The following is a 27451-nucleotide window of genomic DNA, read 5'->3' as shown; positions in this document are numbered from 1 at the left end:
TATATAAAAATAACAAAAAAATTGTTGAAAAATAATCAAGTGATTCAATTATAAATACATTTTTCTACACATAGAAGTAATCATCAACTTAAAGTGCCCTCTTTGGGGATTGTGATAGAGATCAATCTGGATTCATGAACTTAATTCTAAAAATGTCTTCACAAAATAAGGAACATCATTTAACATAAATATCTATGGAACATGTCCACAAAAAGTCTAGCTGTCAACACTGAATATTGCATTGTTGTTGTTGTTTTTTTTCACAGTTTTTGAACTTACATTCATATTTTGTTAAAGTATTATTCAATAAATATATTTATAAAGGATTTTTGAATTATTGCTATTTTAAGAATATTTAAAAAAAAATCTCACAAACCCCTTGGCATACCTTCAAGTACCCCCAGGGGTACGCGTACCCCCATTTGAGAACCACTGCTCTACAAGTACCAACACACCTGCAGAAGCAAGCCGACCTTTATAAATTCCATAAGAGCTAGGAACTTGAAGACACAGCTTTGAGACACTCCTCCATCTTTACCCCCCTAGTGAAATAAGTAAACCAGCGGTATTTAATGTGTGGCCTGGGGGGTCATTTGTGGAACCCAGCTTTTTGTCTTCTGTAGTTTTTACCAAAAAATCTAAATTCTAATGGAAAATCGAGTTGTCAGAGTAACACATCTGGATTTTATTGTTGGCCAAAACTGTGCAGCTCTATGTCTTGTTTCTTTCCAGTAAATGTTATTGTGTCAATGCCTTGTTATTCAGGAGGCCACAGTAATCCGAAGGAGTTCACTGTACCTGGTTCTCAGTCCACTGCTACAATTACAAACCTGCAGCCTGGTACCGACTACACCGTCACTGTCTATGCTGTAACTGGCAGAGGAGATAGCCCCGCATCAAGCATTCCAATCTATGTCACACATAAGACAGGTACACTAGCGTCGATCTCTTACTTTTCACAATGTCCAAATTAACGCCATCCTACTTTTATCAATGGTTTCAGGCATAGACTCTCCCTCTGACATGGAAGTGATGGATGTTAATGACAACAGTGTCACAGTAAGGTGGAGCCCAGCTCAGGGCCCTATCAAGGGATACAGGGTGACTGGGGTCCCCAGAAATGGACAGGGTTCATCTTTCACTGAGGTGGTGGCGCCAGGTAACTTTTTGGTTTTGGTGAGCTTGACTAGCTCTGAATAATTCTTCATATTCCTTTCATCTCAGTTGACTAAAATGAGTTATGAATCTTTTTTCCCATTTTTGTATTTCTAGACCAAACAGAGATGACTTTCTCGGGTCTGATGCCAACAGCTGAATACACTTTTAGTGTGTATGCTGTGGGACAAGATGGAGAGAGTTCCCCACTGGTGCTGAATGCTGTAACAAGTAAGGTTTTCTTCTTATTTGGTTACAAAATGTTTGTCTATGTTGGCGCTGCGATTAAGTAGCGACTTGTCCGGAGTGTCCCTGCCTTTCAGCCGAGTCCAGTCCCCCAACGCAACCCCGGAAGGGACAAGCCATAAAAAATATTGGGATGTATGGGACATTCGCATTTGCAAACAGCTAAAATTATGTACAAAGCAAACTATAACCTGCTACCCAAGAATGTACAACGATTCTTCTCAACAAAAGAGGAAAAATATAACCTTAGAGCAGGGGTCGGGAACCTTTTTGGCTGAGAGAGCCAAAAAGCCAAATATTTAAAAATGTATTTCCGTAAGAGCCATATAATATTTTTTTAACACTGAACACAAATAAACGCGTGCATTATTAAGTAAGACCAACATTTCTAGAGTATAATAGGTCTCTTTTCTTTGTAATAACATTGTTATTCTGAAGCTAACTGTGGAGCGGGTGTGGTCTGTGGGCCTGCAGTGAACTGGGGTGTGCCAGGACTGGCCTCTAAATCAGCGACAGGTGTGAAGATGGCCCACCTGGGCCTTGTAATCTAATCACCTGTCACCAGAGGTGGGTAGAGTAGCCAGAAATTGTACTCAAGTAAGAGTACTGTTACTTTCGAGATTTATTACTCAAGTAAAAGTAAGGAGTAGTCACCCAAATATTTACTTGAGTAAAAGTAAAAAGTATGTTGTGAAAAAACTACTCAAGTACTGAGTAACTGATGAGTAACCCGATTACGGCAACAAATAATGCACAAAAACATAAAAATAGCAATGAGCAAATTCAGAGCCAGGAATATCTCTTAAGCAACTAAAACAATAATATATATTAAATAATACTACATTAAAATAAAATAAAAAAAATGGCACATTGAGCCACAATAACATAACAGCACCATAGCCTCAGTAGGCATTCAATGAGTTGATTGATTGATTAAAACTTGTATTAGTAGATTATACAGTACAGTACATATTCCGTACAATTGACCACTAAATGGTAACACCCCAATAAGTTTTTCAACGTTTATCAATTACTTAGTAAATGACCAAGTCGAGGTGATCTACCTCATATACATACACACACACATATCATTTATACACACACACATCATACATACACACACACATATCATTTATACACACACACATCATACATACACACACAAATCATATATATATATATATATATATATATATATATATATATATATATATATATATATATATATATATACATATATTTATATACATACACTTATATATACAGTATATCATTTATATTTATTTAATTTTCTGTTTTTGTTCACATGTTGAAGGTGTTTTAATGAATATACAAGCATGTTTAACTTATAGATTCCTATCTTTCATGAAGACAAGAATATAAATTGGTGTATTACCTGATTCTGATGACTTGCAATGATTGGACTCAGACGTCCACGTTTTCAAATGGAGGAGAAAAGAGTTCCTCTTTTCTGTCTAATACCACATGAAAGTAGTTGGTTTTGGGCATCTTATCTGCCCAGCTTCCATATTCGTTTTTAAACACTTTACAAGAAATACATTGGCGGCAAACTCCGTAGTTTGCTAGATTGTTTGTGCTGGCTTTCGGAGACTCTTATTTTGTTAGCGCAGGCGCAGGCGCGATGGAGCGGCGCTTTTATTGTGAAGACAGGAACTGTGCGATCAGTCTTTAGGCTTTTGACGGGAAGTACGGTTGAAATAAAAAGTACCTTTTTTCCTTTACACTTTTAATTGATTGATTGAAACTTTTATTATTAGATTGCACGGTACAGTACATATTCTGCACAATTGACCACTAAATGGTAACACCCCAATACGTTTTTCAACTTGTATAAATCGGGTCATGTGACCGCCTGGCTCTGTTTGATTGGTCCAACGTCACCAGTGACTGCATGTGATTGGTGAAACGCAGGCATGCGTAGATTCTACTTTGAAGCTGTCATTAACCAAAACAAACATTAATAGATCGATAAAAAAAAGTCGCGAGTAGCGAGCTGAATGTAGATAAATGGAACGGAGTAAAAGTAGCGTTTCTTCTCTATAAATATACTCAAGTAAAAGTAAAAGTATGTTGCATAAAAACTACTCGTAAAAGTACAATTTATCCCAAAAGTTACTCAAGTAAATGTAACGGAGTAAATGTAGCGCGTTACTACCCACCTCTGCCTGTCACTCTGTTATAAGCTCCCTCCATCAGTGTGCGAATGGGTAAATGTGGAAGTAGCTTCGAAGCGTTTTGAGTACATTGAAGGTAGAAAAGCGCTATACAAGTACAACCCATTTATTTATTTATTTATAAGCAGCAGCCAGGAGGAGAGACGGGGTTGGGGCTGGAGCCAGAGCGCGAGCAAAAACGAAAGAGATGATAAAATTGCTGGAAAGCAAATGAGGGACTTATTGAAAAATAAAACAATATTGTAACCCTGAAACAAGCTCTCATGTTGGTGCTTGGTGGTCTGAAGAACCCCCAGGAGGGCAAGCCCCGCACTAACCAATAATGAATAAATAACTTCTTACCATTAACGCAACTTCTTGAACAGGTGCGGTAGAAAAAGGATGGATGGATTAAAAATGCATGAGAATGTTTTATATTTTGAACATTATTTTTAACACTGTGATTACAAGTGGAATTATTCATTATTTATCGTGTTAAGCAATCCCAGCTCAGATTTATCCGAGAGCCAGATGCAGTCATCAAAAGAGCCACATCTGGCCATAGGTTCCCTACCCCTGCCTTAGAGGAACATCTAATTTAAAATATGTATATGCTCGTACAACACTTAAAACCTTTAGTATATCCATATGTGGAATTAAATTATGGAATGGATTAACCAAATAAATCAAACAGAGCACCAATAGATTCAAATGTTTAGGAGAATGAGAGAAGTGTTCACAAAGTACACAGAACAATAATTATGATGAACATCTTGAACCATTTTCTTTGTTCTTTTTTTTGAGATAACTATTATTTATGTATTTAATACTTGTTTACTTACTATGGTATATTATTTATTTATTATTTATTCAATGTTCTGTTACAGAGAACAAGGAAATTGGACAAAATTAATATGGTATTAAAAGGGGTAGGATTAAATAAGCTCAGCTTCTTACTACTCCAAAATCGGACGTGCTGTAATGAATCAACTTGAAATTTGTGATGCACTATATTGTATCGTATGTTTGTTCAAAATAAACTGAAACTCAACTGAACTGAACATTCAACTAAATAGTTTTAGGTGCCATATTTATAGAAAGCTAGGACTTTTCCTTTCACTTTTAGTCCTATTTTCTACATATTCCGGAGAACTAGCTTTGTCTACAGTAGACATTTGATTATGATGTATTGATTTTGTCATTGCTACCGAAGCGCTCTGCTGTTTTTTAGACATTTTTTGCAAAAATGTGAGCCTCACAAGTTTTTTAAACTGTACTCGCGGGCCACCAGCTAAATAGCCCAAATGATGAAAATGTGAGGACCTAAAATACAACCTTGAGGAACACCACTAGTGTAACTAAATAGGTTAAACAAATGACTACTCACTGCATCTGAAGTAAACAAGCAACACTTTAGTTCCAAATGTTTAACTGCCAAAAATGAGAGGACTTAAAGAGGTGCTTTGAGGAATGCCTGAGTTGTTTAAATCGCAAGTTTGGACACCAGAAGGTTAAAATGTCAATGCAAAGATCTTCCAATGTGTTTACAGTGGTCCAAGTTCCTATATACAACAGGACCAATCAAAATGTTTTTAGGAATTTGCTGCAAAAAACATTTTCTCACAAGTTTTGAACTGAACTCGGGGGCGAGTATGATGTCAATTCCAGGTCGGATTTGGAATTGAAAAGCCCTTTATTAAAAAAACACATTTTGCTGTCATTTTATTATTTAATGATTTGGGGGTATGTATCTTTTGTATTTGAACATTGTCCTTATTCTTAGATGTCGACCGTCCCAAAGATTTGACCTTCTCGGACATCGACTCCACCTCGCTAAAGATCGCCTGGGACAGTCCTGATGGAACTGTTACTTCTTACCGAGTCCTGTATTCCAGCTCTGAGGAGGGTGAAAGAGAACTGCGACCTGCTCCTCGAGGAGATGCTGAGTCCGCCGTTATCTATGGCCTGCAGCCTGGCACTGAATACACCGTGAAAGTCATTGCCCTGCATGACGACACAGTCAGCACACCACTGGTTGGCACGCAAGCTACAGGTTTGAGTCTTTTGATATCTATTTGGAAAGTCAGAATCCACAAAATGTCTGTTTTTAGGTTAAATATATATTAAGATAATTTTACAGGCGGATCGGTGCGGCGTCTTCAGTAATGCGGACGTTGTACCGATCCGTTGTGGTATAGAAGGAGCTGAGCCGGAAGGCAAAGCTCTCAATTTACCGGTCGATATACGTTCCCATCCTCACCTATGGTCATAAGCTTTGGGTCATGACCGAAAGGATAAGATCACGGGTACAAGCGGCCGAAATGAGTTTCCTCCGCCGTGTGGCGGTCCTCTCCCTTAGAGATAGGGTGAGAAGCTCTGTCATCAGCTGCTCCTCCACATCGAGAGGAGCCAGATGAGGTGGTTCGGGCATCTGGTCAGGATGAGACCCGAACGCTTCCCGAGGGAGGGGTTTAGGGCACGCCCAACCGGTAGGAGGCCACGGGGAAGACCCAGGACACGTTGGGAAGACTATGTCTCCCGGCTGGCCTGGGAACGCCTCAGGATCCCCCGGGAAGAGCTAGACGAAGTGGCTGAGGAGAGGGAAGTCTGGGCTTCCCCTGAAGAAGTTGGATGGATGGATGCATAATTTTACTATTTTGTGAAAAGGTGAAACCCTGCTCTTTTTTGGCTTGTTTTATGTTTTATCATCATACTGTTTAAAATCCATCAAGGGGAAATTCATTTTACACTTTGCTATATATATCGCATTCCACACCACACAGAAGCAGACCACACACATAGAGACATGTAAGGACAGATGTAGCTACCGTATAGCTGAGCTGGAAGAGCTTCTTTACCTTTCTCGAGGGCACTTTAAGCAGATAAGCATCCCTCCAACAATTAATTATCCAATGATAATTGACAAATTAACACAACTTAAAATTATTTTTGAAACGAAACCCACTGCATGCTCGCTTACCCATGACAGTATTTGCGTGCAAAATAAATAGGTGTGCTCTTTTCATGAAGACTAATGATGTCAAACAAGTGTGAGAATAATCCTTATATTTAGGTTAAGTGCAGTAACACAACACAATAGAATCATCCATCCATTTTATATCGTCACGTCTTGGTATGATGGTGGTGTTTTCGTGATCCCAATATGCTGACGTAGGAGGCAATGTGCAGGTAAAATTAATTTTAATCCTTATACACACAAAGACAGTTGCATACAGCTAACATGAAACATAAACAGTTGCTTTTGGCCAGTAATTGCCCTGCACCAACTGAACAGCGGGACCGGAATAACGAAGGTGCTTGAGGGGAATTGGCCACAGGTCTGTGTCCCAATCAACACACAGAAGCAGGTGTGTCCACTCAGTGCTCCTCGCAACAAGAAGATAAACAAGGGAGGAAAAGAACTCTGAAAACAGAATTACACACTAAACACAGGAGAACTATAACTAAACTAAAACAAGACATGACCTTGTCAACAGGTCATGACATCTATACCGCTCACTTATCCTCATTAGGGTCATGGGTAAGCTGCGGCCTATCCCAGCTGTCTTTGAGCGAGAGACAACATCATCAGCCGTTGTCAGTCCACTGCTGGACGAAAGCTTTAGCATGTTTCTGCCATTTAGCGTACTTTTCATGCTGGTTATTAGCCTACACCTTCCACGCTGGCTTGGTGCGGGTTGGAAGGGGTATTTTATATCAGAGATCCTTCTCCTAGACTAATTGCCTTACTGGGCTTTTGAACTTAGTCTGTCCTGTTTGTTGTCCGCGCCCCATTTACCCAGGGACCCGCTCAGCTTTATGGCGCTGACCCCCCGCCAGTCACAAGAGAAGGTGCAAACGGTTCTTTGTGTGCATTTTATAGACGTTAGTTTGGACTCACTAACCCCACACACAACCTGCCATCCGAATAGAACGTATAATTTAATTGATGTGATCTGTCCTCTTGCAATTAATAAAAGTTTGCAGCAACTTTTTGCAAACTTAATAATCACAACACATCCAAATAAGTCAAAAAAGTCTGCAAATGATTCACACAGTCAATAATGAATGTATCTGTCATATCTTTATATTTTAAACCCATTTCAATGCTTTATTTTATTTTTAACAATATAGGTAAAGTTGTGCATTTACAATATCATTCTTATTTTGACTTGAAAGCTATCATGTAGTGGTGACCCATCAGCGTTCTTGTTCTGTCTTGAACAGGTCTGTGCTGCACATATAATTGTGCTGCACTTTTCAAGTGCAATCACAATAACATTCTATCCTATCCTCCTATTATACCTTATCATATCAGTAAAAATTGTTTTAAAGCCTTTCATACAATAAAATCTGCACTTTCAAGGGTTTTTAATGATCTTTTAAGATCAACTGAATCTGACATTTTAATTTCTTTACATCTAACTGCTGCATTGGACACAGTAGATCACGCAACTCTTGTCAGTCGCTTTGAGCAATGTGTGGGTTAAAATACAGGATATTTACAGTAACCTGAAGGTAAAAAGAGTAAACACAGACAGGCATAAAGGAAGGGGGAATGGTGGTCAAGTCCAGTATGGTACGAATGTCGCGTGTGAGTATACTCAGATTGTTGTTGACTCATGTTTTTGATGGAGCTTTCCCGCCCTGCCACCATTTTCATGTGAAAATGAAGCACTACGGGCTCGATTTACTAAGGTTTAAAGGTTTTTAAAACACATGCAAACTTGATAGCACTCGCAAAGCTGATCTACGAAAAGATGTGCAGTTGATTTTGTTGTGAGCGGAATAAGACGTGCAATCCATTTTGCGTCTCTGTCTTCTTTAAAATGCAAAACATATTGATCGTCAGAACGGCTACAGTACTTGCAGGAGAAAAATGCAAGTATAATTATTTAGCACACAAAGCCTGATTTACTAAATTAGCAAGGGATTGCGACTCCTAAATGGACTTCTGTAGTTAGCACGTCTGAAAAGCACGTGCAAACTGACAGTTAAACAAACAACTTCAGGATCAGTGCTGCCACTGCAAAGATAGACGATAGATGAAGTGATATATATTTATATAGCGCTTTTCTCTAGTGACTCAAAGCGCTTTACATAGTGAAACCCAATATCTAAGTTACATTTAAACCAGTGTTGGTGGCACTGGGAGCAGGTGGGTAAAGTGTCTTGCCCAAGGACACAACGGCAGTGACTAGGATGGCGGAAGTGGGAATCGAACCGTCAACCCTCAAGTTGCTGTCACGGCCACTCTACCAACCGAGCTATTCCGCTAGATAGACGGGAATCATCTGTCATACATACTTGGATTGTCCGAAATTAATAAAAATAAGAAATACAAAATATTAGACATGTTGTTTAATCAGCAACATCCTTTTATATTTTGTACTGCATGCCGACTGACTTAAGGGGCTGATTTAAAACTAATTAATTTGATGTGTTTTGGTGTCCTTTAGTGCTTTTAATGGCGTTTTTTCACATCGAATATATCATCGTAACATATCTCCTATATGAAAAGAAACTTATTTGGGTAAAAATTGTTTGCATTTTGAGCACAGTAAGTGCAGCCTCGCTCCCATCGAGCGCGCCTTCAGCACTGAAAAAAAAAGTGGGTTCCATTGTATTTGTACTTTGGATTGTGTCTAAAATGCCGATAGATGTCTCTTGTGCAAGGTTAAAAACATAGCACACGCCACAGGTAGGATGAAAACATGAATGTACAGTAAATGATCGAGTGTCTCCGTGGTGATGCCCTGTACAGTACACGCAAAATCCTCATTTAAATAAGGCGGTCTGCTCCATTTCCAAGTTGTACGTGCAATGATAGTTGATCACACGCAACACACCCACTAAAAGTACATGCAATTTTATTGTTTACACACGCCGTTAGCGTGTGGTATTGGACTTTTAGTAAATCAAGCGCCAACTGCCTTATCACTCTCCATTGTGTCCATGACACCTTTTTTAACACTTTTTCAACACAGGGATCTCACCGCCCACCAACCTACAGTTCTCCCAGGTTAGCCCCACCTCCTTCAACATGCACTGGACTGTGCTGGGTCAAGAAAACCGACTACCTGGTCAAACAGGCCTCACAGGCTACCGCGTTGTGGTGAACCCGAAAAGCAAGAGCGGACCCACCAAAGAGATGAATCTGGCTCCAGATGCAACACAAGCTCATATTACTGGCCTTATGGTGAATGTCTATCTGTTAAAGAGGACTCAATAGATAGGTTTAATGTTTGAATGGAGAATAATTGCAAGATAAACGTCTTTCTTTACGTAATGTTATTTGAATTATTCACGTTTTAGGTTTTTTAATAGAAACGTAGACTTGATTTTACGGTTAAATAATGGTGATTCTTTACATGGAATATATGGCAGTATTGTACTGTGATTATTCATGACTGTCATGCTTGACCCTATTGTTTGTTTTTATTTCTAGGTTGCAACTACTTATGATGTACATGTTTATGCACTGAAAAACTCTCTGACCAGCAGGCCTATCCAAGGGGAGGTTACAACCCTAGAGAGTGAGTTTTTTTTTTCTTCAAAATTTCAGTTATCTGGGTCGCTTTGCATAAAAGTCATGTTCTTTCCAAAATACAAAGTTTGTATGTTCAAAATGGGGTCAGCGTCGTTGGAGGCAAACTTGCAGACGTGCAAATTGTAAATATCTCAAACTTCAGAATTACGATTTTGCACAGTCCCATACTCTCTGAACTTTTAATGGAGCATGACGACACTGAAACTTAAGAATGTGCTTGCTCTTCAGTGTATGATTTGTTGGAGAAGTAGGCCTCCATGCAAAATGTATTTTCCTTTCTTGACCAAGACATGTTTGGGAAGACTATTGTTTCAGTATTGCATGCAGGGTTATCTCGATTTTCACCTTTTCAACTAAAATATGATACCGATATTGGAGCCTTGAGTGTTGGCTGATACCAATATTAACCCGATACAATATAAGCAGGAATCATAGTACATACAGTGTGGACTATTACAAAAGATTTGATCAAGTGAATTCAGTCAAACAGACAACAATAACAGGCATGAAACTTAAGACATAAAAGTACATAATTGTATTATTTTGTAGTGTGGAATGTTAGAAAACGTTTGATCAAGTGAAATTACTCAGAACAATGGTAGGTATGAAAACACTAACCATATGAAGGATGAATGAAGTGGAGTGTTAATTTGTGTTTTGTACTCACAATAAATAATTCATTAAATTAAGATCATGCCACGGGAAGTTGTGAGATGTTTGTTACTGAATGCTTTTGAATAGCTTTTGACTTTGAGACTAAGTAATATGCAACTGTAATTATTTGATAATTGTTTTTATTGACAAATATCCTCTCTTAGGCCCCAATATTGTTCAATTAAGGCAGTGCTTCCCAATTAATTTCTATTGTGCCCCCCTAGGAAGAAGAAAACATTTTGTGCCGCACCCACTCTCCGCTGCAACTATAAATAGTATAATTTGTCTATGAAATTGTTATAAGTACACCTCTGCATAACATTATATTCTTAATTACAATCCCAAAAACACAAAATGAAAGATGTAGATAAAATTTCAAAAATGATACCTTTATTAGCATTTTTTAATTCTTTACAAAACATATTTAATGTACTTAAATTTGCCTGAAATGAATAACATTTAATAAACTCAATAAATAATAATACATTCAAATTGATCAAACACTATAACCTACACAAGGAAGAAGTCAAAAGGATTTACTGCAATGAGTACATTTTGTAGTGCTTTTCGAAAGTTTGATGCATTATACTGCATGATACAAATTGAGCATGTTCCCGCCTGGAGATTATATCAGATATTCTTAGATGCAAGCCAATATAATACGATACTTGTTTCTTTGCTGGTATGAGACCGATATACAATATCAATATCAGATTGGGACAGTCCTAATTTCATGCACAAAGCTGACTTGTATACGCTGAAAAATATTTCCTTATCGGGGGGTTACCGTGTGTATGAACAAAATACTTGTGTTCATTTGTGCCAGAACAAGCTCTCTCCCTCATAATTTTTGTTGACCTCTTTTTTTTCCTTTGTATCCAAGATATCAGCCCCCCTCGCCGCGTCCAGATCTCAGATGTCAACGATTCCTCCATTACTTTGACGTGGCGCACCAAAATAGGGGAGAAATTGTCAGGTTTCCTTGTTGAAGCCACACCCACTTCCTCTACAAGCTACACACCGATCCAAAGGATAATTGGCTCTGACTTGCGCTCATATACTATCTCAGGTATGCAAATAGTAGGCACAAAAAATATACAAACCCTGTTTCCATATGAGTTGGGAAATTGTGTTAGATGTCAATATAAACGGAATACAATGATTTGCATATCATTTTCAACCCATATTCAGTTGAATATGCTACAAAGACAACATATTTGATGTTCAAACTGATAAACATTTTTTTTTTTTGCAAATAATCATTAACTTTAGAATGTGATGCCAGCAACAAGTGACAAAGAAGTTGGGAAAGGTGGCAACAAATACTGATAAAGTTGAGGAATTCTTATCAAACACTTGTTTGGAACATCCCACAGGTGTGCAGGCTAATTGGGAACAGGTGGGTGCCATAATTGGGTATAAAAGCAGCTTCTGTGAAATGCTGAGTCATTCAGAAACAAGGATTGGGAAATGGTCACCACTTTGTGAACAAATGCATGAGCAAATTGTCAAACAGTTTAAGAACAACATTTCTCAACGGGCAATTGCAAGGTATTTAGGAATGTCACCATCTACGGTCCGTAATACCATCAAAAGGTTCAGAGCATCAGGAGAAATCACTGCACGTAAGCGATGATATAAAAGACCTTCGTTCCCTCAGGCGGCACCGCAACAAAAAGCGACATCCGTGTGTAAAGGATATCACCACATGGGCTCAGGAACATTTCAGAAAACCACTATCAGTTACTACAGTTTGTCGCTACATCTGTAAGTGCAACTTAAAACTTTACTTTGCAAAGCCAAAGCCATTTATCAACGACACCCAGAAACGCCGCCGGCTTTGCTGGGCCCGAGCTCATCAAAGATGGACTGCTGCAAAGTGGAAAAGTGTTCTGTGGTCTGACGAATCCACATTTCAAATAGTTTTTTGGAAACGGTGAACCTCGTGTCCTCCGGACCAAAGAGGAAAAGAACCATCAGGACTGTTCTCGGTGCAAAGTTGAAAAGCCAGCATCTGTGACGGTATGGGGGTGTATTAGTGCCCAAGGCATGGGTAACTTACACATCTGTGAAGGCACCATTTTTGCTGAAATGTACATACAGGTTTGGAACAACATATGTTGCCATCCAAGCAACGTTATCACTGACGCCCCTGCTTATTTCAGCAAGACAATGCCAAGTCACTATGAAGCCGTGGCTTCATAGTAAAAGAGTGCGGCTACTGGACTGGCTTGCCTGTAGTCCAGACCTGTCTCCCCTTAAAAATTTGTGGCGCATTATGAAGCCTAAAATACCACAACAGAGACCCCGGACTGTTGAACAACTTAAGCTGTACATAAAACAAGAATGGGAAAGAATTCCACCTGAAAAGCTTCAAAAATGTGTCTCCTCAGTTCCCAAAGGTTTATTGAGTGTTGTTAAAAGAAACGGTGATGTAACACGGTGGTGAACATGCCCTTTCCCAACTACTTTGGCACTTGTTGCAGCCGTGACATTCTAAGTTAGTTATTATTTGCAAAAAAAAAAAATCAAGTTTATGACTTTGAACATCAAATATCTTGTCTTTGTAGTGCATTCAATTGAATATGGGTTGAAAAGGTTTTGCAAATCATTGTATTCCGTTTATATTTACATCTAAAACAATTTCCCAACTCATATGGAAACGGGGTTTGTACATTTTTAAATTAATACCTTTTTCAAGATGTTTTTCAAAATTGCTCCTTACTATCTTTGCAAGGGTAGATTTTTTTTAAAGTGCTCTTATTTACCCTCACTGGAACTTAATAGACTGTGCAATTAAGAAATTGTGTGTCCTTTGAGTGTAGCGCAAACCTCACCTCTGCTGCAAAGCACTATCATACAAATTAACAAATAGGTTCCTCACATGCCTTTGCCTCTACAGGGCTGGAGCCTGGTACCAATTATAAGATCAACATCTATAAACTGAAAGGAAATGGCCGTAGCGTACCTTTTACCCTCTCAGCCTCCACAAGTAAGCATTGGCCGTTGTTTTATTACTCCATATAAGAATAGTGTTTTACTTGAACCAAAATGTGACCGATCCTTTCATGTGAATGTGGTTTCTGAGTTTTTAATGTACTTGCCTGTCTTTTTCAGCAAAACCAGTGGTCAGCCCACCCACCAATATCCAGTTTACTTCCTTGAAGCCCACCAGCATTACTTTTACATGGGAGCGTTCCCGTAGTCCGGGGGTAACTGGCTATTATGTGACCTATGAGGAGGCTGGGGGTTTGCCTCAAGAAGTTATCCCAAGGCCTCATGCAGGACAGAGCTACGCCATGATCAATAGTATGTGGCGGGAAGGGATTTACTTCACTCTGACAAATGTACAGTAATAGATGGAAATATAATAAAATGCAGAACTAATGTTGTATTTATTGTTTTCTCGCAGGTCTGAAACCAGGAAAAGAATATGTCATTAAGATCGTTGCCCTGCAAAATAATTTCAGAAGTATACCTCTCATGGGCAAAGCCAGGACCCGTAAGTACTGCTGAAGTCATCTGTGTCTACGTTATTCTTTCACATCTCATGTTAAAATATGCTCAGGAACAAAATAGTTAGTCTGACTAAATGAGGCCTCTGAGTGCTGAGGCTTTTGGAGATTTGCTTCCCCCTGCTGGTCTTGAGCAATGAAATCCTTTGTATTGTGTCCATTTAGAACCAGCTATGACTCAGCCTCTATTGGTGCCCGAGCTGCCAAAGCTTCTTCCTGTTCCTCACCGCCCCACCACTGACATTTTGGATGTTCCAGAGTCTTTCAATGACAAGATGTAAGAATCTGATGAACCAAATAATTAATATGAGACATTTACTCATAAAAACCTCAAGTGAATTGGCAGATATTCAACTTTTTGCAGATCTGAGGACCGTGGGGTCAGACTTCTTCCTTCATTATTAGTCTTATTTTGTATTGCCCGGAGAAACAGGCATTTGATTTTGGTCTACTTATTTTTGTGAGAGTTACAGCCCAGCTCTGCTGTTTTTAGGGACGTTCTGCAAAAGTGCTAGTCAAAGATCATCTCTATGAAAGCACTCATTGAAATTATGAGTCTCTCTTAAGTATTTTTGACCTGAACCTGCGGGCCACCAGTTGAATATCCCAAAGGAATAAAAAGAGAGGACCTACAATGGAACCTTGTAGAACACTACTAGTATAACTACAAAAAATGAACAATTTGCTAGTGACTGCATCTGAAATAAACAAGCGACAGCCACACCATAGGTACATGAATCACATTATGAAAAAAATGTGTAACTTGCAAAAAATAGAGGACTTAAGGTGTGCCTTGATGTAAATCGCAAGTTTGGCCTCCAGTGTCCTATGTTTTCTATCAAGGTTAAAATGTCAATGCATGGTTCTACCAATGTTTGTACAGTAGTCCAACAGGAGAACTTTTTTAGGAATTTGCTTCAAAAATATTTGTCTCCCAAGTGGTCAGCCAGTTGATTAGCCTTGATCTGTGGAGTCTTAGCAATGAAGCAAGACATATTTGGATATCAGTCTCTTCATCTTCTTTCCTCTACATTTAGCTTTGACACCAACCAGGTCCATTTGGCTGGCACGAGTGGCCAGAGCCGGCTGGGACAGCAGGGGCAGCACATTTACACTGAATACCAGAGCCTTGGTCCTAATAACGGACTTCATGGACCCCATGGTGGACCCAAAGAAGGTCAGAGACCCATACTCAGAGAACCTCTGGTCTATATTCCTGTGGCTGGTCCTGATGGAAACAGGGTGCCTTTGGTCAAGGTTGGTGTTATTTTGGGTCTGGTATTGCTGCAGCCTCTCGTGTCATGCCTGGGTAAGCTCAGAGGGTCAAAAAGACAAATTAGCGAATCATTTTTATGTTGGAGTCATTGATAGGTTTGTGAGTATGATTGTTGTAATCAATTGAAAATTATTTGAATTGTTAAATACACAGTTTTAGTCATGCATATGTAAAGAGCAGCGTGGCTCAGATTGTAAAATGGCAGTCCAGAAACGTGAGGGTTGCTGTTAGGAATTCAGCTCCCGACACTCAAGTTTTTGCGTCTTTGGTAGGGCTTTCAAAGTTAACACAATAATAACATTATTCAATCAATCAATCAATCAATGTTTATTTATATAGCCCTAAATTACAACTGTCTCAAAGGGCTGCGCAAACCACAACGTTAGTCCCATTGAGGTCACCACTCACCCCCAAACCCCCCACCCCTAGGGAAGACTGAAAGCAATGGATGTCGAGCGGGTCTAACATGATATTGTGAAAGTCCAGTCCATAGTGGAACCAACATAACGGTGAGAGTCCAGTCCAAAGTGGATCCAATAAAGTAACGAGAGTCCCATCCATAGTGGAGCCAGCAGGAAGCCATCCCAAGCAGAGGCGGATCAGCAGCGTAGAGATGTCCCCAACCGATACACAGGCGAGCGGTCCATCCTGGGTACCGACTCTGGACAGCCAGTACTTCGTCCATTACCACCGGACCTCTTTTCCCCCCGATCCCCCTCCATAAGGGAGAGGGGGGCAGTGGAGAGATTGATTGATTGATTGATGAACAGGTCAACTATAAGTTCCTTTAACGGAAATCATTTTGGATTATTGGTCCATTTTGTAGTGTGCGGAAATGTATTGCCGTTCAGTTACTGTTGAGCCACACAAAGAGCGAGCAGAAATGCACAAATAAAAGGGGGAAATAATGGAAATCTCAGATCCAAAGCCAAAGCAATTCGTTCTCCCGACAAAACAAGACCATTTTATCTTTGATCGCCGTGAGACGACATCATTGGAGAAAAATTCCTCCTGGTGTGCTGTGCCACTTGTAGAGAGGAGGAGCTTCAAGTCCGCGTGTACATTATGTTGAGTGCATTAATTGATTGATAGTCCGCAATCACACAATGTTTAGCAGGCCGAATATTACATTTTACGAATAAATAGAGAAGGTTAAAACATTGTCGTGCAGCAATATGAATACCAGTAACTTGTACAACATGTAATGTACAGAATATCAGAAGCATTTGTTCAGGTAGTAATATCATAGATTACATTATGAAACATCTTTGAAAATCAAACCATGATTGTGTTAATGTGTGAAACGGGAATCTTAACTTTAACTTTAAACATGAACGTGTAGCTCCTCTCTTTTAAATGCAAGTGTTTCTACAGCCGGAATACAAATTCTGTAGTCTTACAAAATATAAAATCTGGCAAGACAACAAGGCCATGCAAGTATTATTTTTTTTATTCTCATTGTTTATGTCCTTTTGGTGTTGAGCTGTTTTAAAAAAAAAAAACATGGTGTTTAAAACACAATTCATTTAAGCAAACTAATTGTCCAGTCATGGTAATAAAAACTTGAAAATTATCTGTCTAGAGTACACTTATTGACGACAAAAAGTTATATTCATCTGCGATTATGGTGATTAATTTCAAGTTAACTCTGAACACTGCGATGAATCGTGATAAATATTGTATTCGTTTGACATCCCTAGTCTTTGAGCAAGACACTCTACCCACCCATCCACACTGATGTATGAATGTGAATTAATGTTTAGTGGTTTCCAGATAGACCATTATTAATTTTTATTAAAAAAAATAAAACTTTTTTTTTTTTTAATTAAATCAACATAAAAAACACAGTATACTCTTAAAATTAGTGTACCAACCACAAAAACCTCCCTTTTTCATGACAAAAACATCCCTTTTTCATGACAAAGAAAAAAAAAAAAAAAAAGGACATCCACGGGGCCGCGGGACAAATTATTAAGCGTTGACCGGTCCGCGGATACAAAAAGGTTGGGGACCACTGAGATAGACCATTCGTGCACGCTGGCAACCATGTTTCTGTCAGAGCAGCTGTGGCTACAAATTTAGCTCACCACCATGCATGATTGTGGATTGAACGTATAATGGGTTTTCAGTGTCAGTCACTAGAAAAAAAGTGTTGTATAAATCTAAACTGTTATTATTAATAAAGGGGTAGAATGTAGCTACAGAGTTTAATTATGACAGTTGGTAAACAGTGTATGTTGCTGGTGTTAGATGACATTTACAGATGCACACAGCTGTGCCAAATAATTTCTATAATGGCATAGTATTCTTAATACGTTGTATTCTACCGTGTAATGTATGAGCATTCACTATTTGCTGTGAGCTCAAACTATTGTTCAAGCGACAAATTGATAGACAAACAGGCACTTTTTCTGTATTCCTAATTTTCTCATTCGCAATGTTTTATGTATTAATTAGATTATACAAAGATTCTAACCCTATTTTAGAGTATTTTACTCATTTCTATGATAGTTTGCATTTAATTTTATACACAGATATTTTTAAAAGTATTGTATTTGTTTGTAGGACTGCCATTACCATTATGTAAAAAAAAAAACACAATAGAAGGAAGGAGACTAGTAGAAACTTGCAGAAGCCCCAAACGAAAGGCATGACACGGGAGGTCTCCAGGCTGGTTATTTACCATAAACAATTCTCTGTCCCATCCTTCTACTTTTTATGCTGTTATTCAGTTCATTTTGTTGAACCCCAAACAGCGTGTTCAATGCGTCTTTTATTGCACAGGTGAGTGAGACACCACTGCCAGGCCTTGCATTTGGTTTCCCTGACAACGAGACAGAGTTGCCCCAAGAAGCGCAAACAATCACAACCCTTTTTTGGCAACCCATCCCCCACACTTCAGAGTATGAGGTGTCCTGTAATCCTCTTACACACCTGGAGGAAAAAGGTTTTCAGGTATAAACACAACACTAATCAATCACTGATAGGATAGTCACACGAATCATCAATTATCACCGCTTCTCCTTGATAGATGCGTCTTCCTGGCACCTCTAACAGCGCCACTCTCATTGGACTGACGTCCGGAGCCTCCTATAATGTGGTAGTGGAGGCCATGAGGGGCGGGGCGAAAGAGAAGGTCCTGGAAGAAGTTGTAACCGTCGGCAATGCTGGTACCATCAATACATCCAATACAAAAATAGCTTAATTATTAGTTACATAGAACATTGTTTCATGTATGTATGTATGTATAAACACTATACAATGGTGAAATAATATTGCAGATCACATCCCTTGTTTCTTTTTCTCAGTTCCAGGCGACATCCCCGTTTCCACCAACAGGGATGTGTGTTATGACACATTCACGCATTCGTACCATGAGGTGGGGTCAGAGTGGGAGCGCATGTCTGAGACAGGATTCAAGCTGTGGTGCCGCTGCCTGGGTCTAGGCAGTGGCCATTTTAGGTGTGATTCATCCAGTGAGTGGCTTATTAACCCCATCCCAGCATACTTTGCTAACAGCCAACAGCACTCCATGGAATATTACAGTGCAAACAATTCTATGTGATTTAACCAAGAGGGAATTTATAAAGGAGAATTGACAAGGCCAGGGGTTCTCAACCACCTCAGAAAAAACAAGACTCTCCAAGTACCAGCATTAAAATAAAGTAGCACAGTAGGCCTAAATATTCATTAAAAACAAGGCAGACATTTTATTTAATGAGGATATTGGATTTAATATTTTTGGCCACTGTAACATTAAAGGCCTACTGAAATTAGATTTTCCTATTTAAACGGGGATAGCAAACTTGATCATTTCGCGATATTGCCATATTTTTGCTGAAAGGATTTAGTAGAGAACATCGACGATAAAGTTCGCAACTTTTGGTCGCCAATAAAAAAGCCTTGTCTTTACCGGAAGTAGCAGACGATGTGCGCGTGACGTCACTGGTTATAGAGCTCCTCACATCCTCACATTGTTTACAATCATAGCCACCAGCAGCTAGAGCGATTCGGACCGAGAAAGTGACAGTTTCCCCATTAATTTTCAAGCGAGGATGAAAGATTTGTGGCTGAGGAAAGTGAGAGTGAAGGACTAGTAAGAAAAAAAAAGGCGAGGAGAGTGGGAGCGATTCAGATGTTATTAGACACATTTACTAGGATAATTCTGGAAAATCCCTTATCTGCTTATTGTGTTACTAGTGTTTTAGTGAGATTATAAGGTACCTGAAAGTCGGAGGGGTGTGGCCACGGGTGTGGTGACCACCAGTGTCTCCGGTGGGAGGAGGTAATAGTCCGCAGCAGCTGCAGGAGGACGCAAGCTCCGCTCATAACTACGGTAAGAGCCGACTTATTACCACGATTTTCTCACCGAAACCTACCGGTCATGAGGTCGGGATCCATGTTTGCTTGACCGCTCTGTTCCATAATAATGCTTCACCTTCGGGAATTTTAAACAAGGAAACACCGGCTGTGTTTGTGTGGCTAAAGGCGGCCGCAATACACCGCTTCCCACCTCCATCTTTCTACTTTGACGTCTCCATTATTAATTGAACAAATTGCAAAATATTCAGCAACACAGATGTCCAGAATACTGTGTAATTATGCGATTAAAGAAGACTACTTATAGCTTGGATCGGGCTGGAAAAAAATGTCCGCTACAACCCGAGACGTCAAACGAACGTGTCATCATAACGCGACATTTTCAACAGGACACTTTGAGGAAATTTAAAATTGCAATTTAGTAAACTAAAAAGGCCGTATTGGCATGTGTTGCAATGTTAATATTTCATCATTGATATATAAACTATCAGACTGCGTGGTCGGTAGTAGTGGGTTTCAGTAGGCCTTTAAACACTGTTTGAATAGTGATACTTTGTTTGAATATTTAATTGAGCGATTTCACTAGTTGGAACCCGTACCACAGTTTAAGAATCGCTGGAATAGATAATATAATATTTTATGTGTTGCATTCTGTGGGTTTTGATGCAGAAGTTTCAAAAGTAATTTGTTTTTCACCCATATTATAAATTCCCAAAATGCTATGATGAAATAAAGCCATAAAATTGTACAATTTTATGTGAAGCTCTCATGAAATCTCAACATAGGCAGCATAGACAATGATTCCATGATAAGCCATACATTTTAATCCAATATAAACTTATTGGGCGGTACGCTGCTCATACAATTTCAAATATTTTCCACACAGTTTTCTCTGCCTGCCTATGTTGATGCATCTGCACGGTGTGTAAAACAATCCCATTTTAATGAAGAAAGCAGAAAGCAAAGCTAGGCTAACACGGCCACACTTCAGTGCTTTGTATTGTCCATGCAATATAAACAAACTGAAACTCACTCATTCATCTGCAAATTATCCCAAACTAAAGAAACGTGTCAATATATTTCCCACCATGCAAGTTGACGTCTATTTTTTCAATCCGCTCACAAGGAGAATTGCTCTTGTTTTTAAATATTGAATACTTTAAATATTACCCCCTGCCCCAATCTTTCCCACAACCTTTCTCCTTCAGAGTGGTGCCACGACAACGGTAACAACTACCGTATTGGCGAGAAGTGGGATCGCCACGCTGAGAACGGTCACATGATGAGCTGCACCTGCCTGGGCAATGGCAAAGGAGAATTTAAATGTGAACCCCGTAAGTAAAGGAGACAAGCACACATTTTGTATAGTGATCCAGGAAAAGATAATTCATACACATGCATTTATTTGGACTACTGTGTCAAATTTGTACATATCAATCAATCAATCAATGTTTATTTATATAGCCCCAAATCACAAATGTCTCAAAGGACTGCACAAATCATTACGACTACAACATCCTCGGAAGAACCCACAAAAGGGCAAGGAAAACTCACACCCAGTGGGCAGGGAGAATTCACATTCAGTGGGACGCCAGTGACAATGCTGACTATGAGAAACCTTGGAGAGGACCTCAGATGTGGGCAACCCCCCCCCTCTAGGGGACCGAAAGCAATGGATGTCGAGCGGGTCTAACATGATACTGTGAAAGTTCAATCCATAGTGGCTCCAAGACAGCAGTGAGAGTCCCGTCCACAGGAAACCATCTCAAGCGGATCAGCAGCGTAGAGATGTCCCCAACCGATACAGGCGAGCGGTCCATCCTGGGTCCCGACGAGCGGTCCATCCTGGGTCTCGACTCTGGACAGTCAGTACTTCATCCATGGTCATCGGACCGGACCCCCTCCACAAGGGAGGGGGGGACATAGGAGAAAGAAAAGAAGCGGCAGATCAACTGGTCTAAAAAGGAGGTCTATTTAAAGGCTAGAGTATACAGATGAGTTTTAAGATGAGACTTAAATGCTTCTACTGAGGTAGCATCTCGAACTGTTACCGGGAGGGCATTCCAGAGTACTGGAGCCCGAACGGAAAACGCTCTATAGCCCGCAGACTTTTTTTGAGCTCTAGGAATCACTAATAAGCCGGAGTCTTTTGAACGCAGATTTCTTGCCGGGACATACGGTACAATACAATCGGCAAGATAGGCTGGAGCTAGACCGTGTAGTATTTTATACGTAAGTAGTAAAACCTTAAAGTCACATCTTAAGTGCACAGGAAGCCAGTGCAGGTGAGCCAGTACAGGCGTAATATGATCAAACTTTCTTGTTCTTGTCAAAAGTCTAGCAGCCGCATTTTGTACCAACTGTAATCTTTTAATGCCAGACATGGGGAGACCCGAAAATAATACGTTACAGTAATCGAGACGAGACGTAACAAACGCATGGATAATGATCTCGGCGTCTTTAGTGGACAAAATGGAGCGAATTTTAGCGATATTACGGAGATGAAAGAAGGCCGTTTTAGTAACGCTTTTAATGTGTGACTCAAAGGAGAGAGTTGGGTCGAAGATAATACCCAGATTTTTTACAGAGTCACCTTGTTTTATTATTTGGTTGTCAAATGTTAAAGTTGTATTATTAAATAGAGGTCGGTGTCTAGCAGGACCGATAATCAGCATTTCCGTTTTTTTGGCATTAAGTTGCAAAAAGTTAGCGGACATCCATTGTTTAATTTCATTAAGACACGCTTCCAACTGACTACAGTCCGGCGTGTTGGTCAGCTTTAGGGGCATGTAAAGTTGGGTGTCATCAGCATAACAGTGAAAGCTAATACCGTATTTGCGTATGACGTCACCTAGCGGCAGCATGTAGATGCTGAAGAGTACAGGGCCAAGGACCGAACCCTGGGGAACTCCACACGTTACCTTAACATAGTCCGAGGTCACACTGTTATAGGAGACGCACTGCATCCTATCAGTAAGATAAGAGTTAAACCATGACAGGGCTGAGTCTGACATACCAATTCGTATTTTGATACGCTCTAATAAAATATTATGATCGACGGTATCGAAAGCAGCGCTAAGATCGAGGAGCAGCAACATAGATGACGCATCAGAGTCCATCGTTAGCAATAGATCATTAGTCAGTTTTGCGAGGGCTGTCTCAGTCGAGTGATTTGCCCTGAAACCGGATTGAAAGGTTTCACATAGATTGTTAAACGCTAAGTGCTCATTTAGCTGCTCTGCAACAATTTTTTCGAGGATTTTCGAAATAAAGGGAAGGCGAGACACCGGTCGGTAGTTTACCATGAGGTCTGGATCGAGGTTAGGTCTTTTAAGGAGAGGATGAATAACCGATTTTTTGAATGCAATATTGTGCCCATCATTTTATAATGATATAAATGTTCCTCCTTATTGTCACTAAAATCCATGCAGGTAATATTTATATACTGTATATAACAGGGGTCGGCAACCCGCGGCTCTTTGGCAACTCTGATGCGGCTCAGCTGCACAATCGCCGACCCCCCAGATTGTTGCGGGGAGATTCCGGAAGTCAATGCCTCTCCCGGACATCACCCGGAGTCAACGTTCTACAATTTTCACTCGGACTACAATATTAAGGGCGTGCCGTGATGATAACGTCCTCTTGAACGTCATCGCGCCCGCCATTAACGGAATGCTATTTGCGTCCTCTTGAACGTCATCACGCCCATCATTCACGGAATGCTATTTGCGTGCCGACCGGACACATGCATTTTACTGCTTCTATCGGCACATGTATGAGATTGCAAGGCATACTGGGTGACACAGAGTACACTGACGGTTGTGATATAAACAACTTTAACACTCCTACTAATATGCGCCACATTGTGAACCCACACAAAACAAGAATGACAAACACATTTCGGGAGAAAATCCTCACAGTAACACAACATAAACGCAACACAACAAATACCCAGAATCCTTTGCATCCATGACACACCCCCCCCGCTCCCTGCGTGGTTGAGGTGGGCGGGGTTTGGTGCTCGCGGGGTGTATAACATAGTCAGGAATTGTCATGGATGCAAAGGATTCTGGGTATTTGTTGTGTTGCGTTTATGTTGTGTTACTGTGAGGATTTTTTCCGAAATGTGTTTGTCATTCTTCTTTCGTGTGGGTTCACAATATGGCGCATACTAGTAGGAGTGTGAAAGTTGTTTATATCACAACCGTCAGTGCACCCAGTATGCCTTCCAGTCGTGTGCGTGCATCTGCGGAAACCTCTCACAACATGTTGCTGGACTGGCAAGCAGTTTGTACATGTTGTAGAAGGTGCTTAAGGCAATGGCTTCATAGCATTTCCTTATTCTTGTCATCTGAGTGTCCACCAGCAGATATTGCGGCTCCCATTGTCTTCCTCATTTTGTGAAACTGGTCAAAATGGCTCTTTGAGTGGTAAAGGTTGCCGACCCCTGTTATATAATGATCAAAATGTGACCTACTCCTAAAGGTTACTCATTAACTGGCCATTTAAAACATGTTAAATCTGATTTTATGATCTTATCGTTCTTTTTACACAAACAGATGAGTCAACATGTTATGATGATGGGAAAATGTACCAAGTCGGAAACCAGTGGCAGAAAGAATACCTGGGAGCCATTTGCACTTGCACCTGCTATGGCGGACAACAAGTGGGTCTTTCTGTGCTCATTGCTGTTATGGTTTAATTTATTTTGAACATGTAAACAGATACAATGTGATGCTTCATACAATCATCACATATGTTAATTTCTCTTTACAACATGTTCGAAAAGGAGTAGGAATAAGCAATGCTTATTTAATCCTACCCCTTTTCCAAGTCATAGCAATTACTAACATATTTGTTCATATTTGTTAAATGTGCATTTTACAACTTGCGGTGAGAGCCGCGTTATTATTCAACTGTTAACATGAAACGTCTTCACCTAAGGGCTGGCGTTGTGAAAACTGCAGAAGACCAGGAGGGCCAAGTGATGTGGAAGTTGATCTGCTTCACCCCGTTCACTCTGATGTATTCGACCGCTACAGAGAAAATGCTCTACGCAAACTGGTCAGTGCTTTATTTATCATTCAACTTCAAAGTAACATTGACACCATGGAATGCCATAAAATCTACCGTATTTCCTTGAATTGCCGCCGGGGCGCTAATCAATTTAAAACCTCTTCTCACTCCTGTGCTTACCAAAGGCGTGCGGTAAAATTAAGCATGCGCTAATTGTTATAAAACCTCTTCTCACTTACCAAAGGTATGCAGTAAAAATTTGAGTGTGGTGTACGTTTGGACCTTAAATCCTACTGAATAGCTCTTAATCTTCTTCCCTTTATGCGATTTCAAATTACCGGTATTGAAATCAGCCTCCTCCATTTTGAAAATGATGACAGGGGAAGTGTCACTCGTGACGTCACGAGTTTGACCAGGCGGTAATACCAAACAACTTACGCAATGTATGTAGCATGTAAGTAAATACGCCACAGCGTCAATTCCTGTCCTTCAACAATTGGTATTTCTTCTGAATAAAAATATATATATTTATATATTACATATAGCCTATTATTTGCTTACTATTGAGAGGTGATGCTCCGAAAATTCGGCCGTCGAAAGAAGATTTTGCTCACCGAAACCGGATGTTGTGATGAAGTATCCACTTCTGCTGGTGGGCTACGTATTTCCCCGCACACATGAAAGATGTAGCTCGCCCAAAGCTCACACGGGTCACATTCAGGGAGCGTTGCCGTTTAGCATGAAGTCGCAAATTATCAGATCCTAATCGGATTTAGGCTTCCTGAATCTGATGCAAAAAGTTTGGACTTTTGAAGAGCTTGGACTGGCAAAAAAAATAGGATTTGGTGTGCAATGTAAACAGGGCCATCGTCATGGACCCTTTAGCTGCGGAAGCAAACTCTCGTATCAGCTAAACAGACTCAATAACTCCACGGGGACTGTGACAGTCGCTTGCTGTTGTCGTGTGGGTTGCGTGGGCCACCCAGGAAGGACATCGCTTTTCAGCACAGGTTTGACTCTTTATTTTTCAATAGTTTTTTCGCCAGCTTGGATCGCTCTTTCAGCTCCTCTCCTCGGTCGCTCTTTCAGCCGGCCGCGTCGTCGTCTCTCGTGTGCTGTTCTCTGTCCCTCTTTGATCGCTCCTGCGCTGCATCTGCTGCGGACACTCCACCTCCCTGCCTTATCTTTCCTCCTTCTCCCTTTTATGTACTGCGAGTAGATATGTAGATTGATTACTGGTATGTGAGCCACGCACCTGATCTGGATTGCAGCGGCGTTGCTCCCGGCACGACCCGCCTCTCCGTTCCGCCACATTCTCCGTCTCCTTATGGCCATCTTGAGCAGGGCTACAGCGTGCCCTGCCCCGCCGTCGGCCCGTCGGCTCCGCCTCTCCACAGTGATGTTTTGGTGAATTTACTGAGGAGTTTGTGAAACAATACAAAATAGAATGCCATTTCAAGGTCATAATACTAACACAGACACTTGTAAACGTGTTAGCATATCACCTTACGCTAACAACGATGGCTTAGTTACATTACAATAGCATGTACAAAAACACATGAAAACATTATTAGCAAACATGACAGTTGAGTGAGTTTGAATTGTTTTAGTTATATTGTAAAACTTATAAATATTGCTTGAAGCGATGACTGAAGAAACCATACAAGTAGAAATGCTACGGAAAACTAGAAGACGAAACGGGACTTATAGACTATAGACTTTCAACCCGCAACAGCTGCAGTAAGCAAACTTGTCCAAAAGATAGCGCCATAGTACAAACAATAACACACCTTTTCAGTGTCTCGGTCGGTGTTTTATGAAAAGTATTTGTTGAATACAAAACACAAGACGAATCAATAAATTAGCCACACCGTTTTATAAGACGCAGGATTCAAACCATGGGTGTCAAACTCTGGCCCGCGGGCCAAACTCGGCCCGCCGTGTAATTTCATTTGTCCCTTGAGGCAATATCAAATTAACATTAGATTTGGCCCGCCACATTCACCGCTTATACTCATACTTGCCAACCGTTGTGATTTTCCCGGGAGTCTCCCGAAGTTCACTGCCCCTCCCGAAAATCTCCTGGGGAAACCATTCTCCCGAATTTATACCCGGACAACAATATTGGGGTCGTGTCTTAAAGCCTCTGCCTTTAGCGTTCTCCACAACCTGTCGTTACGTCCACTTTTCCTCTATACATACAGCGTGCCGGCCAAGTCACATAGTGTATGTGGCTTGTACACACACACACAAGAGAATGCAATGCATACTTGGTCAACAGCCATACAGGTCACACTGAGGGTGGCCGTGCAAACAACTTTAACACTGTTACAAATATGTGCCACACAGCAAAGTCACACCAAACAAGAATGACAAACACATTTCGGGAGAACAACCGCACTGTAACAGAACATGAACACAACAGAACAAATACCCAAAATCCCTTGCAGCACTTACTCTTCCGGGACGCTACAATATACACCACCGCTACCACCAAACCCCCGCCACCTTTCCAACCCCGAACACCTCATGGTTGTTGTATTTT

At 40.4% G+C, this 27451-nt stretch overlaps 1 protein-coding gene across 1 annotated transcript in view; it reads left to right on the top strand.

Moving 5' to 3' along the window:
* Nucleotides 1-27451, top strand: part of fn1a (fibronectin 1a) — a 101253-nt gene that overhangs the window by 72166 nt on the left and 1636 nt on the right. Inside the window, exons 31-48 of the mRNA XM_061918493.1 lie at nucleotides 766-930; nucleotides 1004-1159; nucleotides 1273-1386; nucleotides 5359-5628; nucleotides 9563-9774; nucleotides 10024-10111; nucleotides 11663-11848; nucleotides 13682-13771; nucleotides 13897-14088; nucleotides 14192-14281; nucleotides 14460-14571; nucleotides 15332-15551; nucleotides 18355-18525; nucleotides 18602-18740; nucleotides 18879-19046; nucleotides 21099-21224; nucleotides 24450-24556; nucleotides 24835-24954. Coding sequence (XP_061774477.1) covers nucleotides 766-930; nucleotides 1004-1159; nucleotides 1273-1386; nucleotides 5359-5628; nucleotides 9563-9774; nucleotides 10024-10111; nucleotides 11663-11848; nucleotides 13682-13771; nucleotides 13897-14088; nucleotides 14192-14281; nucleotides 14460-14571; nucleotides 15332-15551; nucleotides 18355-18525; nucleotides 18602-18740; nucleotides 18879-19046; nucleotides 21099-21224; nucleotides 24450-24556; nucleotides 24835-24954 — 2726 coding nt within the window. The remainder of the gene's footprint in view (nucleotides 1-765; nucleotides 931-1003; nucleotides 1160-1272; nucleotides 1387-5358; nucleotides 5629-9562; nucleotides 9775-10023; nucleotides 10112-11662; nucleotides 11849-13681; nucleotides 13772-13896; nucleotides 14089-14191; nucleotides 14282-14459; nucleotides 14572-15331; nucleotides 15552-18354; nucleotides 18526-18601; nucleotides 18741-18878; nucleotides 19047-21098; nucleotides 21225-24449; nucleotides 24557-24834; nucleotides 24955-27451) is intronic.

The sequence above is a fragment of the Nerophis ophidion genome, linkage group LG13 (assembly GCF_033978795.1).
Source record: "Nerophis ophidion isolate RoL-2023_Sa linkage group LG13, RoL_Noph_v1.0, whole genome shotgun sequence".
In the NCBI taxonomy this organism is placed as follows: Eukaryota; Metazoa; Chordata; class Actinopteri; order Syngnathiformes; family Syngnathidae; genus Nerophis; species Nerophis ophidion.
This window is presented reverse-complemented; position numbering and strand designations above follow the sequence as displayed.